The sequence below is a fragment of the Leguminivora glycinivorella genome, chromosome 10 (genome assembly GCF_023078275.1).
Source record: "Leguminivora glycinivorella isolate SPB_JAAS2020 chromosome 10, LegGlyc_1.1, whole genome shotgun sequence".
NCBI classification, from domain to species: domain Eukaryota; kingdom Metazoa; phylum Arthropoda; class Insecta; order Lepidoptera; family Tortricidae; genus Leguminivora; species Leguminivora glycinivorella.
The window spans coordinates 19,455,605-19,474,953 of NC_062980.1; the positions used below are offsets into that span (position 1 = coordinate 19,455,605).

At 38.9% G+C, this 19,349-nt stretch overlaps 2 protein-coding genes across 7 annotated transcripts in view; both read right to left on the minus strand.

The window, feature by feature from the left end:
- Positions 1-11,203, minus strand: part of LOC125230029 (tyrosine-protein phosphatase non-receptor type 4) — a 34,059-nt gene extending 22,856 nt beyond the window's left edge. Inside the window, exons 1-2 of one of the 2 annotated variants that reach the window (XM_048134951.1) lie at positions 10,654-11,202; positions 7,217-7,345 (exon numbers count right to left, since the gene is read on the minus strand). In XM_048134951.1, the coding sequence (XP_047990908.1) occupies positions 7,217-7,345; positions 10,654-10,824 (300 nt within the window). In that variant the 5' untranslated portion in view covers positions 10,825-11,202. Of the gene's footprint in view, positions 1-7,216; positions 7,346-10,653 lie in introns of both variants that reach the window. The other variant, XM_048134952.1, reaches the window with a different exon arrangement.
- Positions 11,204-14,967: 3,764 nt separating this feature from the next.
- The window catches only part of LOC125230060 (POU domain, class 6, transcription factor 2), a 310,978-nt gene continuing 306,596 nt past the window's right edge, over positions 14,968-19,349 (minus strand). For all 5 annotated transcript variants that reach the window (XM_048135050.1, XM_048135053.1, XM_048135048.1 and 2 more), the window contains one exon: positions 14,968-17,975. In XM_048135050.1, the coding sequence (XP_047991007.1) occupies positions 17,851-17,975 (125 nt within the window). In that variant the 3' untranslated portion in view covers positions 14,968-17,850. The remainder of the gene's footprint in view (positions 17,976-19,349) is intronic.

Genomic DNA, 19,349 nt, shown 5'->3' on the forward strand with positions numbered 1-19,349 from the left:
CGGACTTGCGGGGCTGCGTCGGCTCGTTCGAGGCGGCGACGGTGTCTGTCGGGGCCTTCTCGTGGTGAAGCAGCTTGTGGTGACGCATAGCGCAGCCTTGATGACCGCAGGGCTTGGCTCGGCAGACGAAGCGGCGATGTTTGCTGACGAGGCACCGATAGCACATATTGTGTTTCTTTGCTATTTCCCACCGCTCGTTCGTGCCCAGCTTAGTGAATTGCGGGCACGTCGGCAGTTGATGGGCGGACTGGTCACACACTGGACAGGGTAACTTTTCTTCTTTTGTTTTCTTCACTTCGGCGACGGCTACGCAGGTACGCTCGGGCTTCTTTTTCGTGGCTCGTGCTTCCTTGGGCTCCGCTATGGTCTCGGGCGGGGCATAGGGCGTGCACTTGTCGGCTTCGTTGTTGAGGAAGTCGGCTATCTTCTTAAGTTCCGGCGTGTCTTCATCACTCGCGGCGTAGTCGTACCACTTACTTTTTAATATGGGCGTTAACTTTTCCACTATAGACCTCAGTAACTCGGGGTTGTGAAGATACTGAGGCTTCTTCAATATCTCGATCGTTGTCACGGCGTTGGCGATACGTCCGGCGAACGTGCACAGGTCGCGCGGGCTCTCGGCTAGTCGTGGCAAGGCCTTTATTCTCTCCATCTCGTTCAGGAGTAGTGCGTCGGGCCTCCCGTAGCGGCGTTCCAGGGCCTTGATGATATCGTCTGGACGCGGCTGGCTGATGAGGAGTGCACTGACGGCTTCTAGGGCGGCGCCTTTGAGGCTCTTTCTTATGCGAGCGACGTTTTCACTGTTCGCGAAACTAGGCGCCGACTCGTTGTAAGCGGCTTTGAACTGTAACCACTCCGCGCACTGTCCACTGAACGACGGCAGGTCTGGCAGGTACTTCCTGTTCGATCTGTTTGCTTGTAGGGCGTCGGTCAGGGCTGCTGCGAGTGACGTCACATCCATTGTCTGCTTGTGGTGCCGCGCGCGGTGCGCAGGGGGGCGCGCGGCGTGGTGTTCGACCGTGTCTTGAATCGGGCGGTCGAACCAATCGGCTAATCTCTGGGGGCCGAGGTCTTCCTCTTCTTGTTCGGAGTCTTCACCCGACGAGGAGAGGTTTCTTCTTTCTTCTCTGATTTTTGCCAGCGTAGCTTGGGCTTCGATGCGCTTGAGCTCCAGCTCGGCTAACTTCTCCTTGGCCTCTAGCTCCGCGAGGAGCCTCTTGCTGGAGGCCTTGGATCGGTGTGACCGAGCGGGCTTAGCGCACCTCTTCGTGCCGAGCGGTGGAGGCATCAGCTGTTTTTCGACGATCGTGGCTATGGTGCTGGCGGCGGGCGTGGCTCTGATACCAGAGGTGTCGGCGGGCGTGGCGGCGACGGCGGCATCCTCGGGCGTGACCTCTTCTTGGGCCGCGCTTGTACCCTCCGTGGTTGCTCCTGATTCCGTCGTTGCTTCTGTGTCCGCCGTGGTTCCCGTGCCAGTCGTGGTGCCCGTGGCGTCGGTGTCGGACGTGGCGGTAGTGCCGTCCGTCGCGGTAGTGCCGTCCGTCGCGGACGTGCCGTCCGTCGCGGACGTCCCAGCGGTCGCGGACGTCCCAGCGGTAGCGGACGTGTTATCGGTGTTCGTATTAGTGCCGCCGCTGCCAGATGATTCCTCCCGAGCTCCGTTTCTGCTTCTAGTTATTGCCATCCTGCCCTTTTTCTTCTTGCTTCAGAGATCCGGCTTCGCTAAGGACCAAACAATGTGAGTGTTCGGCCCTAGATACGAATGAGATCGTACGTAGATATGTGGACTGTAGGTATCGAAAGGCGATCAGCTGTTTTCGCCGATCAGCTGATCGGGTCATAGGGGTGAGAGCAGGACGGGCAATAACACACTGCTTCCTTTCTTCTAGTTCCGGAGGGCTCGGGAGGGTTCCTTCTTCTGGCGCGGCTCGAACAAACTGACGCCGGAGCGCGATCGGGGCTCGGTTTTATAGCCGAATCCCGGCCGATCGCGCCCCCCGCGTGCATACCCTTCTAGCGCCTAGGCTGCGCGCGCATGCGCTCTCCCTAGCCCTTCAGAACTTGTCATTTATTTTAATAAACTTTATTACTACTACACTGATTTGTTTTATTTATTCTTATGCAATCGATTTTTCTTATTCTAATTTGAATCTTATAAGATTCTAGGTCGGGGCTCAGGCCGCCTAGGCGACCTGAGGCCTGCCTCTTAAATGAATGTAAGCAGAGATCAACCATTTATTTTCAGAATTACTTAAGCTAAGTTATCAATTAATTTACAATTTTGAACTTATTTAAATGACGTCTCCTGCGTCGTTCACACAAATAATAGGCCTGCCAGTTATAAATATTCGAACGCGACCTCGTCTTCACAAAAGGTTGGATTAGCTGTCTCTCGTAATGATACTCAAAATAATTCGAACCATAACAAACTTATGACTTGCCTGCATTGCAACTCAAATCATCTGATTTATCGTTGTGAACAGTTTCGTAAACTGTCACTTCAAGATAGGATTGACCGTGTCAACGCCTTGAAGCTATGCAGCAACTGTTTGAAAAGTGGTCACGAAGCGTCAAGTTGTAAGAGCAACATGACTTGTGGAGTTTGCTCTCAGCCTCATCATTATTTGCTACATCGGGATGCAAGTGTTCTGCAGGCGCCGGCCGTGCCGACTCTGCAGACGCCCCGCGCTGCCGTGCATGCAGCGGGGTCTACGCCGCCGCGCTCCGTGAGTGTGACGCCCGCTCCAACTGGAACTGAGAATCTTCATTCCGTGAGTGAACATTCAGGTTCCTACGGTGTAGTGTTGGGGACTACGAGGACTCTAGTTGTTGACGTCACTGGTCAACATCAGAACTGCCGTGCTGTTCTAGATACTGGAGCTCAAAGCTCATTTATTACTTTAAATTGCGCTCAACGTTTGGGCCTACCTCGCAATAAATGTCCTTACACTGTGTCTGGACTAGGAGGTGAACTTGTCAAAAACTTTGGCATGGTGACATGCGACTTGCAGCCGTGTAAATCGGACGTTCCGAGTTTCCAGGTGGAGATGGTCGTTGTAGAGAAGGTGTCATCTGAAATGCCAAATGTTTCGTTTCCACCAGATGTTGTGGAAGAATATAAGGACTTCGAATTAGCTGATCCTTTGTTTTTCGAGAAGTCATCTGTGGATATTCTACTGGATAATGGCGTCGTATCAGAGTTGATTATGGACAAGCCTACTACAGTCAAACCGAACATTCCCAAAGTGATTGAAACAATTTTTGGTTTTGTCGTTAGCGGAAGATTGTACAACGACACCGAACAACAAACGGAGTTTCCATTTGACGATTTCTTTAGAGAAGACTTTGGACAAAACGCTGCGTGACTTTTGGGAAGTAGAGGAATTGCCGTGCAAATCTGTGCTCAGCCCTCAAGATCAACTAGCTGAAGATATCTACGTGCGTGATCACTCCCGTGATGAGGGGGGGAGGTATATCGTGCCGCTGCCGTTTGTTCCTGATGCGCCAATACTCGGAGACTCTCGTGCTGCTGCAGAGCGTCGACTGCTGGCAACGGAGCGCAAACTTACGTGCTCTCCAGTGCTGCAACAAGCCTACAATGATTTCATGCTGGAGTATGAAAAACTGGATCACATGGAATTGTACACTGGACGCGAGCCGAGTAACTATCTCATACCTCATCACAGCATTTTAAGGCCAAGCAGCACTTCTACACCTCTGCGCGTCGTCTTTGATGCTAGTGCGAAAACGTCTACAAACGTCTCTCTTAATGACACCCAGCTGACGGGTCCAAACCTATACCGTGATATAGGTGCCATTATAACAAATTTTCGATTATTCGAATACTGTTTTGCAAGTGATATTTGCAAAATGTATCGCGCAATTCTTGTGCGCGAGTCTGATCGAAAATATCAACACATTTTATATCGATCGTCCGTCGATGAGCCGATAAAAGTATATGAATTAAAAACAATTACATATGGCGTAAGTTCAAGTCCATTTCTAGCCATACGCACTTTGCTACAATTAGCCAGTGATGAAGGCGAACGTTTCCCTTCCGCTGCTGAAGTTGTACATCAAGGCATCTACATGGATGACATCCTGTGGTCATGCGCGACCTTTTCTCAAGCATGTGCATTACAGGACGAATTGATTAATATGCTACAGTGCGGAGGACTCGTACTTAAGAAGTGGTCTAGCAACTGTGAACAATTATTTGAGCGCGTTCCTGCTGAGCACCGTGAAACTACTGTCACTTTCCAGAAGGACAGAGATGACGTTTCGATAAAGCTTTTAGGCTTGAAATGGTCTCCGGTGTTTGATTCGTTCAGCTTTTCTATGAATAAGAAGGATACCGTCAATACTAAGCGCTCTGTATTGAAAACACTTGCGTCGATTTATGATCCAGTTGGATACATTGCTCCATGCACATTTGTTGCAAAAAGCATTCTTCAGGACCTTTGGAAGGTGGGTCTCGGCTGGGATGATCCACTTCCTCAAGATGTATGTGAACAATGGTTGGCGTTTATTGAAGACCTACCCCGACTATCCGAGTTGCAAATTCAGCGTCATATCTTGCTTCCAAATGTAACGGAATGCGAACTAGTTGGATTCAGCGACGCGTCTTCTCGAGGGTACGCTGCCTGCATTTATGTCATATCACGACATCAGTCAGACGTTAAGTGCAGATTGCTAATGGCAAGGACAAAGGTGGCACCTGTCAAAGTTCAAACTATCCCGAAGATGGAACTTATGGCTGCAGCTCTTCTTGCAAAACTTATGAAGTATGCCTGTGAGAGTTTAACTCGGGTTAATGTGACTAAAATCACAGCTTTGACAGATTCGTCTATTGTCTTGGCGTGGCTACAAACTGACGCTTATAAGTTAAAAACATTTGTGTGTAACCGTGTTACGCAAATCACAGAGTCCATACCTCCTCACGCGTGGTGTCATGTGAATAGCGAAAACAATATGGCAGACGTCGCCTCCCGAGGTATTTCTCCGTCGCAGTTCGTGGCTGATAGCTCTCTGTGGTTTGAAGGGCCCGCTTGGATGTATGGCGATCGTGAGAATTGGCCTGTGTCTCCGTTCGTAAACAAAAACGAAATACAAATCCCAGAGATGAAATCAAACACAAATACGTTTAATTTGCTATCCCAACAAACGGGAGAAGAAGACAAACTGGAATTTGTTGATCGCGTATGCAATCAGTTCTCTTCTTATTCTAGAATGCAAAGGAGCATCGCCTGGATCTTGCGTTTACTGCGACGATCCCGCGGTGACGTTGCTATTTGCAACCAAGTCTTAACGACTAAAGACTTGAATCAAGCCCATGATAGCTTGATTAAATTAGTACAAGCCGCTTACTTCAAAGAGCAAATCGACTCTTTGAAAAGGGGTATCACGTACATCCCTTCGTTAAGGAAGCTTGCACCCTTCCTTGACGATCGTGGCTTCCTCAGGGTGGGGGGTCGTATCCCGCACTCTGACCTACCATATAATGCGAAGCATCCTTTATTATTGCCGAAGCAAAGTAGATTTACGAAGCTCTTGGTTGAATATTTTCATAAAATATATTTGCACACGGGTCCGCAGAATTTACAAAATATTCTTAACCAGAGATATTGGATCTTGTCTGCTCGTAGCCTTATTCGATCAATTCACGGAAAGTGCAAGAACTGCTTTAAATGTAAGCCAACTCTGCTTCAGCCTAAAATGGGTGATCTTCCATCAACTCGGCTGCTGCCAAATAAAGTGTTCGAGCATGTAGGTGTAGACCTGGCCGGACCTTTCTACATAAAGGAAAGTTTACGGCGCAACGCGAAGATAGAGAAGGCTTATTTAGCGGTCTTCGTTTGCTTTTCAACTAAAGCCGTGCATTTGGAAACGCTGTCCTCTCTATCTGCTGATTGCTTTTTGGCTACTCTAGATCGATTTGTGTCTCGACGCGGCCTCTCGGCGTGCTTTTATTCCGACTGTGGAACGAATTTCACAGCAACTAGCAAACATCTTGCCGATGTTCAGAAATTTATGTCTGACAAGGGCAACCAAAATGATATTTTGAACGGCTGTGCTCAGCGCTTGATTAATTGGCAGTTCAATCCTCCTAGTGCTGCTCATATGGGTGGTTTATGGGAGAGCTGCGTGCGCATTGCGAAATATCATCTCGTGCGGGCTGTCGGCGACAAAGCCTTGACGTTTGAGGAACTCACGACAATTTTCTGTAAGATTGAAGCCATTATGAACTCACGACCACTATGCGCACTACCGGCTAGTGATAATCCCCGTGAATTTAATGTCTTAACGCCTGGACACTTTCTGATAGGCAAGAGTCTTACAGCGGTGCCAGAATATGATTTGCAGTCTGTACCTGTAAATCATCTATCACGTTGGCAATATTTGCAAAATTGTTCCCAACTGTTTTGGAAGAAATGGAGCCAAGACTATCTAAATACCTTACAACAAAGGTCAAAATGGTTCACCTCGCCTCCCAATATTAAAGTAGGAGACTTAGTGTTGGTCAAAGACGATCGAGTTTCTCCTTGTAGTTGGCCGCTTGCAATTGTCCAACAAACTCACCCCGGCTTAGACGGCATTGTGCGCAAGGTTACTCTGCGCTCTAAAGCCAACAATTCTTTCCTGAGGCCTGTTAATAAACTGTGTCCTCTACCCTATACTTACTAAATTCCCTCTTTTCTAAATAATAATAAATAGAATCTAAGCAGTTCATGTAAACATGAACTGCTTAGATTCTATTTCTCGCGCCTCAGAATGCGCAAATTCTGTTTCCTTTATTTCTTTATTTTTCTTATATTTAATGAGAAAGCCACATAGTGCTTTCGGTGGGGGGTGTTTAGTATACAACCTTTTTATTTATGCCGCTGTACTACCTCATTGGGTTTAGTGCGGCTACTGGCCTGTCAATCAAAATTACATGTCTTGTCAACTACTACAAGTCAAGTCAGTGTCACCAAGTGAAAATACGAGAGAAAGCAAAAACAGTCAAATACTAACATAATTATATCCCTGCAACCAGAAATAGCAGAGGCCTCTGCCGCCGCAACCGTCGCCGCATCACAGGTAAGCCCACTAGCACCATATGCGGTAGTACAGCATTACTTTTTTCTTCATATTTAGTACAGTCCATTGCCCATCTTTAAATATCTGCTGGCTTTAAGCCACAGTTACATACTCATATTAAATACAAAATACATACCGTAATTTCTGTGTTAGTAGCGTTTGGTGATGCACCATTCTCCGTAAACTGTAGTCCAAAGTAATCCTTCTCAACAAGTTCTATATGTTGAAACACTTGGTCCAGCAATGCACTGCCTTTTGCTTTTTTCTGGAATTCAATAAAGGTTTTATATTAGTAATAAAAAAGAAACGACATAGCTAAAGAATAAATAGGTGCATAGATGGAACCCTGAACAAATTCAAAGATTTCAAAGTAAACTATGTACCCAATTTATAATACTTCTGAACTTCTCTGACTATGTATGTTAGTAAATATATCAGAATATTGATACAACCCACATGGGCCTACCATCTATTTGGGTTTCTCCCAGATACCGGGGAAATCTGTTCAGATAGTGTGATCAACTTTTCTTCTGTAACAATTTGATATGTTTTCTCTGACAAAGAACGACATATTATTAAGCTATAATATAATTTATTGAAACTAATCCATAGAGTACCTAATGAGTAATTGATTAATTGTTTTTTAACATAGTACAAAAAGCAATCGTTTAGACATAGGCAAACTATTAATGTCTTATTTTTATTTTTACATTTTTTTTTTGTACAATGATCTGTTAGTGACCTGGGTTCTAGCAGAATTATCAGTAGCTTCGCCCGAAAGAGTGGAGCATATTACTGAGCCAGGGCCCTTTTGTTTTTGCTGCAACGCACACAGCAAACCCACCCACATTTTAATGTATTTTTTTTTTTTTTTTTTTTATGAAATAGGCAGCAAACGAGCAGACGAGCCGCCTGATGGTAAGCAGTCATCGCCGCCCATGGACATAAGCAACATCAGGGGAGCCACTTATGCGTTGCCGACCTTTGAGAACCCTAAATACCTGCTTCTTGAAGAACCCCATGTCATAGCGCAAGGGAAACACCTCAGAAGGTAGCTCATTCCACAACTTACACGTTCTGGGCAAAAACGAGCGGGAGGCCCGTTTGTTCTTGGTTTGCCACGTGTCGAGAAAGTGAGGATGAACTTTGTTTCTTTGGCGGGAGGTGCGGTGATAAAAGCGCGACGGTGGCACCAAGTCAAAGAGTTCATCAGAACATTCCCCGTTGTACAGACGGTAGAACAAGCACAGAGAGCCAACATCTCTCCGAAGGCTAAGAGGATCTAAACCGGCTGTGAGATCGAGATCGCCAACAATACGAATTGCCCGACGTTGGATAGAGTCAAGTGGAAGAAGTTGGTATTTCGGTGCTCCAGACCAGAGATGAGAACAGTACTCCATATGCGGTCGAACCTGTGCTTTGTATAGCAAAAGCCGGTGACCCGATGTGAAGCACTGTTTCGCTCTGTTGAGCACCCCGAGCTTCTTAGAGGCCAGTTTGGCCTTGAGTTCCATATGCTACTGGTTTTTTCTAGTGTTAGTACTTATTATTGTTTATTTTTGTTTTAATTGTGTAATTTTGGTGTGTATTGTAGAAATCAAATAAATGATTATCTATCTATCTATCTATCTATCTAATGGTAATTTTTTTGAATATTGTATAACTAGCTTTATTTATAGTGTGTGAACCTGCCTTAGAAATCTATATTATTTATGGTCATGGTCATGGTTCGCTAATATTTCTTGTATTGTAATTTTTCCTCAGTCACCCGTTGACCATGAACGCTGTAAAGTGTTCGAAACGTCAGGATGAATTGTAAATTGATTATACGCGATATAATCCGTTTCCATAGTTTTATTTCATGAGTAATTATCGCAGTAACCGAAGACAATATTAAGTACCTAGTCTGTTAATATTTTTTTGATGAGTACTTTTGCATGTAAAATTGTATCTTGTTATTTAATGCATGTTAATTATAAGATGTTATGTTTTGAAAAGAAGTGGCCTGCCGAGTTTCTTGCCGGTCCCATAGTGGATACCCCCCTCCAACTCAGGGGGGACTGAAATCTTCTCGAGGCTGAGGTGTAGGGTTAGAGCCGGGCGTAGCTTTATATGACGTTCATATGCGCATTGTAATATACCTACTTGAAAAATGAATAATTAATTTCATTTTAAGTAAGACATTTAGGTATTACATATTAGGTATAAGTTTATATCTATATTTTCATTGTACTAACTACTTGTTTCCAATTGAGGAATTTAGATTTCCACACTTAACATCAAGACTATTAACAATATTTAGTTAAATTATGCTTAATTGCCATTTAAATTACATTTACCCTATATTACCATAAGTAGGGCAATCAAGCAATGCAATATAATAAATTGCAGTACGATAGCATTTGCCCCTCCATTAATTCACTCAAATTTCATATCTTATCAGAGTTGTGTGCTTTATAAATGAATAGCAAATAGTATAAATCTGACATGGCATGTTATCACTGCACTATTTTGTACATGATCTGCCTACTTCATATTTGATTATGTGGAATTTTTGATGCTGCATTGCATTTTAAAATTAAAAATAGTGTGGATTGAAAGATATCTGTCATTCATTCAGACATGCTTTGAGTAACTAAAATTGAAAATCATACCTACTTTTGAGAAGTAGTAATGTCTGCGGTTCACAGATAGTTTGGGTCCTTTGCCCAGCAGCGGGACACAATTTAGGCTATTATAAATGATTCTTTCGAGATGAAGAAGAAAGATTTGCACTAGAACAAGTAGTACAATCATAAGAATATAGAGAGAGATCGAGAGAAAGAATCCAAGATAACTAGTTTCAGTATTTTATTTATTTATTTATTCAAACTTTATTGCACAAATTATCAATAAAAAGTACAAATGGCGGATTTAACGCCTTAAGGCATTCTCTACCAGTCAACCATTGGGCAAAACAGAGATAGTTAATTTGGTGCACAAGATTATAAAGCCAGTATGAGATTTTAACGATTAAATACAAGTCGATACCTTCTATTATAAAATAAACATACACAAATACAATAAGTAAACCTACATATATATTAGTATAATACATATAGATAGAATAAAATACACATATACATAAATAAATAAATGTACCTAGTGCGAGACATCAAGTATATATAGTCAAGTATAGTGTAGTTATATTTCAATAAAGATTTACCAAATCAGGTTTGTGAGAAGGTAATTTATCCCCAGTGACTAAAAATATTTGATTGGTATTTGTTTTTAATTAAAGAAAAATAATAAAGCTTCTTTATATACATAATAATTTTTAGCAAAATGTATTTTATAATATGCCTTGCTAAAAATTAAATTTGGAACATACTGGTAGTATTTTTTTTAGTTATACTTCCGTGGTATTTTTAATCAGTGCAATACAGCCAGTCCTGATTTTGTTCTAGTACTTCTTAAAAGAGTTTAATTGATACTTAGCCTTAGGTCTTAATTTAGAATACTGGCTGACAAACTGCTACATGACAGAACTTGCAAAAAAAAACTTGTCAACAAATGATGAACAGCTGTCCTTACCTCAATTTGAAAAGAGTGTTGGGTGTCGTCCAAGAACTGCACGGTAACATTTAATATGTTGAGTTTTCGCTCTCTCTGCAGCTCCAACGCTCGGACATTGTAAGTGCCACTGGAACTACTGAAGGCACGACGCGAAACGCTTTCAATCATCTCATCTAATCGATTACTCATCGAAACCGGAATAAATTCTTAAGTTATAAGTCAGACACTTCGCGGTACAGTTCGGCCGCAGATGGTTCGCGACCGTTGACACCACCACACACTCTCACAGACACAGCACAATTACGTATTATCGTTGTAAACTTTGTTAACCCCGTGAATCATTTGACCTCACTCATGTATTTTCCTTCCTTCGTTAAGCGGCAGCTACAAGCTATTATTGTAACGCATTGCATAAGACACATAGGCGTTATAAGTCACCTTGCCCTTAATGAATGGCTACAAGCTGTAAAATTTGTATAAATTCAGCTCGAAAAGCCATTAAAATGGCCAGTATCTACGCAGTACATCCATTTATCATTTTTCTACTGTTTATTTTTTTTATAAATTGTCGCCATATTTAATTTCCACAGATAAACGTCAACAGGACAACGTTGCGTTTTGTTACTGCTTCGCTTTGGCTGACGGTAAACTCGACGGAAATTCCATCCGGAATTCAATTGCTGTTTTTTTTTACATGGTTTTGGGGTACATTTTATTGTACATAATAAACGTGGATAAGGATTTTTGAAATAAAACTAAATTTAATTCGATTTAATCGCTGAACTACAAACACTACAATGGGAAAACGATAACAGTTCATAAGTCTGTCAACCCATTTCCGTCATTAGAGAAAAGCGGCAAATTTAGAAAATTAAGATCGACTTGATTGGTTACAGTAGTTTGACGTTTGACGGAAAATTCGTTTGCAGTGAGGTAGCAATGAGATTTTCAGTCTATTTTCACACTCTGACGACAGCATAATTTATAGCAGATGTGTTGACGTAGGTAAGTACCTACTTATAACTCCGTCCATCCCTACCTGTCTATCTAGAGTATCTAGGTGACTGGATAATTAAGTAATAATATAATTGACGATCAATTAAATTTTGTCACTATAACAAGGCGACAAATTTGAAAAATGTAGGAGCGAACGCGAAGGGTTAAAGTCTTATAGAAAATTTCCCACCTTTTTAAAGTGGCAAGATTTGCTTGACCGTCTATGAATAAATACTGTATCTACCTATGTAATTGTAATTCATCTATGTAAAAACATCACTCTTAAAATAGCATTTGTTACACACAGGATGAATATCCCTTAAGTGGGTAGGTAATAACCGGTAATATTATGCATACCTATTATCGTTGTAATAAAAACAACTAGTTTCTAACTTTTTAGGCGAAGGCCTTTTTCCAACTTGAAAATGTTATGTGTCGTTAAATTTTCTACATCTAGTTTTTGATCTAGTAAGTGGGAACCAGAAAGAGTTATCTTTTTCTCGCTCTCTACGTGAAAAAGTTCCAAGGTCGCGGTACAGTGCGGTCATTTGTTAGGTATGTACAAGACACCAAAACTATTTCTACTCTTTCCTGAATCTGTAGGCAAGAGTGCAATCATCTCTCTATCAATCTCTCTTTTTGGTGCAACAACGTGGCGTATCCTTCGCCACGAAGCGTCAACGACTGTGTGCTGCCTGTACCTTGGAGGAAATATAGACTGGAGTAGCCTTCATGTTGCGTCTACGTACAAATAATTCTGCCAAGATTCGCGGGAGGTGAGGAAATAACACATGTAAAGGAGTACTCACAAATGCAAAAAATATTATTGTCAATACACACGCACATTATGATAAAAAAATAACACATGCTCATTATGATGCACACAGACATATCACACATGGAAATACTTCGTAGAAACACAGTGTATACGGACACTAAATGCGCACGTGTGTGTCTCAAACTATAGGGATGAGGCAGGCATCGATAACTGAAGTCGATAATAATTAATGAAGCAAATTATAATTTTAATGATGTCGTTGTTTTTTCTAGATCTGTTTAATGTTTGGCACTATTATAATCATATTAAGATTCACTAATGACAATCCTGGGTAGTAGGTATCACGCGGGTGGACTAGCGATGGATAATAGGATTAGTAGGTAAAGTAATATTTGACATTTTGATAAAACATTAATTTATTTTTCCAGACTAACTAATCAACAACGTTTACTGCGGTTGGTGGTACTAAATCATTATAGACAAACTTGGTTAAATAAATAAACTAGAAATGGTTTAGTCTTCATTAACTGTTTTCAATACTGGTAGTTCAAAGTGTAAAGTTTATTAAGTACATGTTATTACATGTACTTAATAAACTTTACACTTTGAACTAAACTTTGAATAAAACTCAAATCATTCTCTTTCGGAAAATTGCAAATATATTTCAAATGAATTGTGTGATCAAGGTTTGCAAATCATACTTTTTTATCGATAGTTGGTATTTCATCGACCATGCCCACATCTCTACGACGAAGTCTCGGTCAAATGATTTTTCTAATTTTCAATTTTATTATCCTTGTCAATATTATTATAATATATGCTCTATTCTAATTGAAATTAGGTTAATTCTTACAAAATATATAAATGAAGTCTCGTGGGGAGTGCGTCTTTTTATGAATAAATTGATATATAAATATCGACCCTATTGTAAACCACATTAGGTGTCTTCTTAAACAGCAAAAAATCGAAGTCTCGTGGGGAGTGTTCGTGACGTAATTTCTACCCACCAACAAATTTCAAATCGATTGCATTCGATCACATAAATCGATATTCGATGACGTATGACAAAAATATTATCATTTAGATAATAAAAACAGTAATATAACAATATTAAAATTACTTACAAATGGAATATTATGCCATCTTTTTGCAAACTTGAGGTATTTGAGCGCTTATTACAAGTGTTCACAGCACACGCGGGCATTTTTAATTACCAGTGATATGTGTCGTGGCGATTCTGTGATCGATTGTGAAATTGTATTTACGTGACTTTATGAACATTTGTTCAAGTTTTTTGGCAGAGGGGTAAGTAACTGAAAGGCTACTCCAGTCTATATTTCCTCCGAGGCCTGTACCTACGTTCTTTGCTAAACGCTCTGATGCTTATTAGCAGATCTGCTCTACCAGTCATGGTTTCAAGATAGTTTCAAGTCTCAACTTTGACATGAATCTTATACTATTAAACGAGCAATTCTTGTATATTTATTTATTTATATAGTATACCGACGATCTCGGAAACCGCTCTAACGATTTCGCTGAAATTTGTTATGTGGGGGTTTTCGGGGGTGAAAAATCGATCTAGCGTAGCCTTAGATCCCGGAAAACGCGAATTTTCGAGTTTTCATGAGTTTTTCTTTCGCGTTTGTAAACGTAAAATATGGTCCTTAATTTCGCCACGCGCGCATCGATTTCGCTTAGCTCAGTCGTACGAGGTCGGTCTAATGTAGGTACGCAGATAGATCGTAGGTGTCAGGGTTTCGAATCCCGGCCAGAAATTAGGTTTTTGTTTTTTGTCTTTTTTTTTTGTTTTTGTATTTATAAGAGTTTTTTTTTATCTAAAGACGTGATATATTAAAATAGAACTGAGCGAAGCTCGGTCGCCCAGATATTGTACCTAATATTACGATGGATAAATAAATGACAAATTTTTGACAGGCGTATACGAAATCAGGGCTATGGGTGGCGCTGTCACAGCTGGGGTGTAACTTTATCGATGAACCAAATTATCGATACTTTTTCTTCAGATCTATTTATTGTAACCTCCTAAGAATCAGTCATATTAGTCATATAAATGGAAATAATTTTTGGTAGGAAAAATAATAGGTAATTGCCACTGCAACAGTTCAGAGAATAGTTTTTTATATCGTTAACATTGAACGAAACAAAACAAATGGAACTCTGTTTGAATGATTTGAATTTAACCGAACTTATACCTCACGAGGATAAAAACATATTATAAGGATATAATTCTCTGTAAAAAAGGAAAAAACATCCTATTGGCTTCCTTAATTTCTACAACGACATAGAAAGGTAATAAAGTAAGGTAAGTAGGTCTTCACCCAATCAATTACCTGCTTTGTACTTACTACTTAGTATACGCTGTTGAGAGATGAGATGCATCGATAATTGAGTTTATCGATATTCGATCTCCTGTCAATAAACTAAATCCATAAAACTAAAGGTTATGTGCATTGTTGATTTTTGCAAAAATATTAAGTTTCTATCTAGGTACATACATTGGTTTGGGGAATAAGAAAATAATAAAACAATTATTTCAAACAGTTATCTGCCTTTATTCTGCTTTTCTTCATAAACCAGCAGCCATAGTCATTCGTTCGGTACCATTACAGGAAGAAAAAATTAATACACTATTACATATTGTTACAGTTTGGTTTGAATATGTGTTACAGCTGAGTTATGTGTAGACTTTATGTATTTAGACTATTATATTGTTTACAAGTTACATGCGAATTATGAAAACCGGTGCGATGCGAATTTGCCCAGTAACAATTAAGATTTAATAACTTTATTCGTAACGGGACTAGCAGTTTAATAGTTAAATTATCCTTTGTACTTAGCATCCTATATGCCTTCTCTATTACACTAATGTTTGATGGGAATCAGGCTTTTCGTTGCGTTGTATTATCTACTTTCGTCAATAGCACGTTTACTAAACTGTTTTCCCATTAGGTATTTAAATTACTACTAAAGTCATCTAGAGCATTGTATTATATTATGAATGGTGACGAAAAACCTGATTCCGGCTTAAGTAGATAAGGTTCAAAGTCGCACCGCACAATTTTGAGTCACTGTGTACCTTACTGCTTGCGGTGTGTGGAGTGTTGTGCTTAAGTCGATAAAAAATCCGTTCCGTGTAAAATTTTGAGTATGGCCAAACATCCCTTTTTTTAAATACACTTTTTGCACTTGTAATAATTTTTGAAAATATAAATTTTGATAATATTTTTCCCTTTGTTCCTAAATATTAATCCAAATAGTTTTTATTATCCTTAATATTGTATTTACAATTTTTCAACAGCCGAAAAATATGTTCAATTTTATTATAATATTATTTTTTAACGACTCTTGTTTAAAGTAGTAGGTAACAGTACAAATATTAATGATCACAAGTTGGTTTTCATTGGTCATTAACATACGTTAAATTACATCCTTATTCTATCGGTAATACAGTTAACAGTAGGTCTTAGTTGAAAATGTTCTAACTAAATAATTTACACTTGCCACTCTAAGTAATACGAATTTTCTTGAAAATAAACTTTTATTTATAAAATCAAGATGTCCGTAGGTCGTAATGTGTTCTATAAATTCATAAATTATTTTGTAGGTATATGACTTTTAGGAAATGGTAACAGTTGGGTAATATTTTTATTGAATAACTATTATTTTGTAATACTTCAAATAATAACTCCAGTTTTTCACAATCAGTCCTGAACAGTACATAAGGTAATTACTTAGATCACTCACTAAATATGTACCCTTTAGATAGTAACCGCAGTTTATTATTACATTTATTACTAATGAAATCGATTAAAAAGAGTCGCAAGTAACTAGGTAAACAAACAGCTTGACCAGACTATAATAATTTGTGCATACTTTTCGGGCACAAAAAACTTATAAAACATTGTAATAACGACCATTTTTTGAAAATCTTTGAATATAATAATGTATTTCAAAATCTACATTTCCAAATGCGAGGCAATTTTATAGTTTTTTTTTGTAAATAATATCTACCCAAAATAATATGCACATAACTATTAAGAGACCCCCTGTTACGTGTATTTATAATGAAACATGCACGACAAAGTGATCAATTAAAATATTTTAATATCTGAAACAATTAAACGTTAATGTGGCCACAAAAATCCAACTTGTCAATTCATACAAATTATCATTCAAAGCTAAATTACTTTTTAACTTAAAATTAATAATACATTATACGAAACAAAAACACAAACGATATTTACATTTACGCCGACGTATTTATTAACTATAATGTACTTACATATCGTTTTATATCCTATCTATCAACAAAAACCTACTAGATAAAAAAATCTGAGTAGGCCGCTAAGACAGACGACATAATTATTTAAATCTACGTACTTTCATAATATCGATTATTACTAAAACTTGTAAAGTGCAACATTCGCTAAGTAGAACGGAACAACTCAGAGTATTTCAATAAATTAATTTATCATCTACTTTATCAAGTATCGAGAATTTAATATTGTACTTATTTACAAAATGCAATATGTCTTCTACACAAAAATGCTGCTCTGTTGTTGAACATCAAATAAAGACACGCATGAGCTGAAGTTCAAGCGCTTACAGAACATTTTTACTGGATAGGGATTTACTCCCTCATAGTTCTGATACGAAAGCTTTGTATAATTTAGCAAAAAAAATGGCTGTAATCAGGAACCCGATATTAGTTAATGATTTTGTACTAGACACCTATGCCTATTCTACAATACTCCATTCACGGTTAAAACTACGCCGAGACAAATATTTCAGTCGAAATTTGTTTTAATTTTACGTTTTATCAAAAATCCTATCCATACTGAAATTTATTTTAAGAGCGAAATTCCTGTGACTTTTCGTACGAACATTTCATTTATTGAAATGTAAGAAGGTGCGATAAAATTATCTTTACTACAGCTCTACTTTGTTTCAATAAAGATTTAGGACAGTTTAAAATATATGGGCAAAGGAACATATTATAGGTGGGTTGGAATGAAGTTATGTGATGAAAAAAGTGTGCTAGAAGACTCTTGTCATCTTAAAAGCTGTATTTTAGTTTGAATCGCAGTAAAGAAAAACATGACAACGTTCATATAAATGCAACATATATTATCTGTCAACATAAATTCTTTGAACCAGATCGAAAACTAAACGCAGTATAATTAATTGTAACAAAAATTATCGATAATCTGTATCTCATCACTAATGTTTCTAGTATCTGTGATTCATGGAGATAGACTAATCGCGCCATTATTTAAAGTCAAAACAAAAAAAAATGCGATAGTCTATGTCATTTACCAGTCGGTTGGTGCGTCCAAACTGAACTAATCACTAAAACAACGTACTTAGGTTGGTTTGGACACACCGTGAGTAGATGTTTAACATGGGTGTTGTAGTTCGATTTAGACCATCCCTTTCGACATCATTCTGACGGTGTTTTTGAGAGCTTGGCGTTTGTTGCAGAACCATATTCTAATAACTTCGCGTTCGTAGCCCAGTTGGTGTGCTAGGCCGGTTATTTCTGTACCTGAAAAAAAAAATTGACAATTAGAAACGATTCCTTTCCTCATGAGTACAAACATAATAGTATATTATGGCACCAGATCAGCGACCTGCATTCAGATCTTACCTATTTATTTATTTATTTTGCTGGCCGGCACCCACGCAGTGACGTTATAACAATGCGCTGCCATGGTTACAGAGTTAAACAATACGTTAAAAGCTGACTGCATGGGTGTTGGGGAGCGGGCGGGGTCTGGCGCCGGGGAATAACCTTTTATGTAGGGTTTTAAAGATCTATGCACGACTCTGTAAATGACGAATTGTCAATACGAGAGTAAAAAAAGGCATTTTTCACTTCTCATGCTCAAAAAGTGCACCTTTATGTCGTGCGTAGACGACATAAAATCTCATTATTATGCTCTAGAGCATAAAGTAAAATTTTATACTATACTAAGGTAATCGGTCTCAACAGCCAAACAGTTAAAACATAATTTTTGCACAATTTTACTGAGCAATAAAATATTGTAGATGACAAAACTTGTTATATAATTTTATTTTCGCTACAATTTATTAGAATTCCGTATTTTCTGTCCTTAAATTTAGTAAATCACATAAAATAGGAGTCAATTATCGTTCAAATATGTTCGACTTGGCAGAAAACCAAGCGTCTGTTGAAAATTAAAAAAAATAAATAAAAGGTTGGATGGAATTGGTTATGCAATATGTTCTTTCGCTTTACGACAATTTCGTGGTGTAAATTTACACTGGTCAAAAAGAGAAATAAAAAAACAAAGTGTGATGTAAAGCTGCATTTTTGGTATGTTATTTGGGGTCCTTGGGGGAATGTAGGACTATATTTTGCAAGCAAAAAAATGGTGTGCTAACTTCGTAATTTAAAAAAAAAAAGTAAAAAAATCACTTTTTTTGGTTTTTGCCGTTTTATTAAAAAACTATGCATTTTTGGTTAAAAGTTGCTGTGTAATATTGAAAGCACATTAAATTCCAAACAGTTTGACATCTTCTTTATCAATGTCTGTCAAATATTTTTTGAGATATGAAGCGTCAAAAAAGAGCATTTTTCCCTTTCTATGAAAATATTCGTTTTGCTAATATTTTGAGACAGATATCAGCAAAACAACTCAGGCTATTACATAAAATGTAGAAAATTTCACTAGCTTTCATTTAAGACCAAAAGAGTGCGAGTTTAAAAAAAAATAGGATTATATCATAAGTCTAGTATAACTGGATCAGAAATAATCGGTGGATGGTAATGGCCAAATGGGATAGTTTACATATATTTACAGGAGGCGTAGCAGAGAACGAATTATTATTATTTGGGGGCTGTTCAAATATCACTCAGACACATATTTGCGTATATCATTTATTTAGTAAGTTAAGT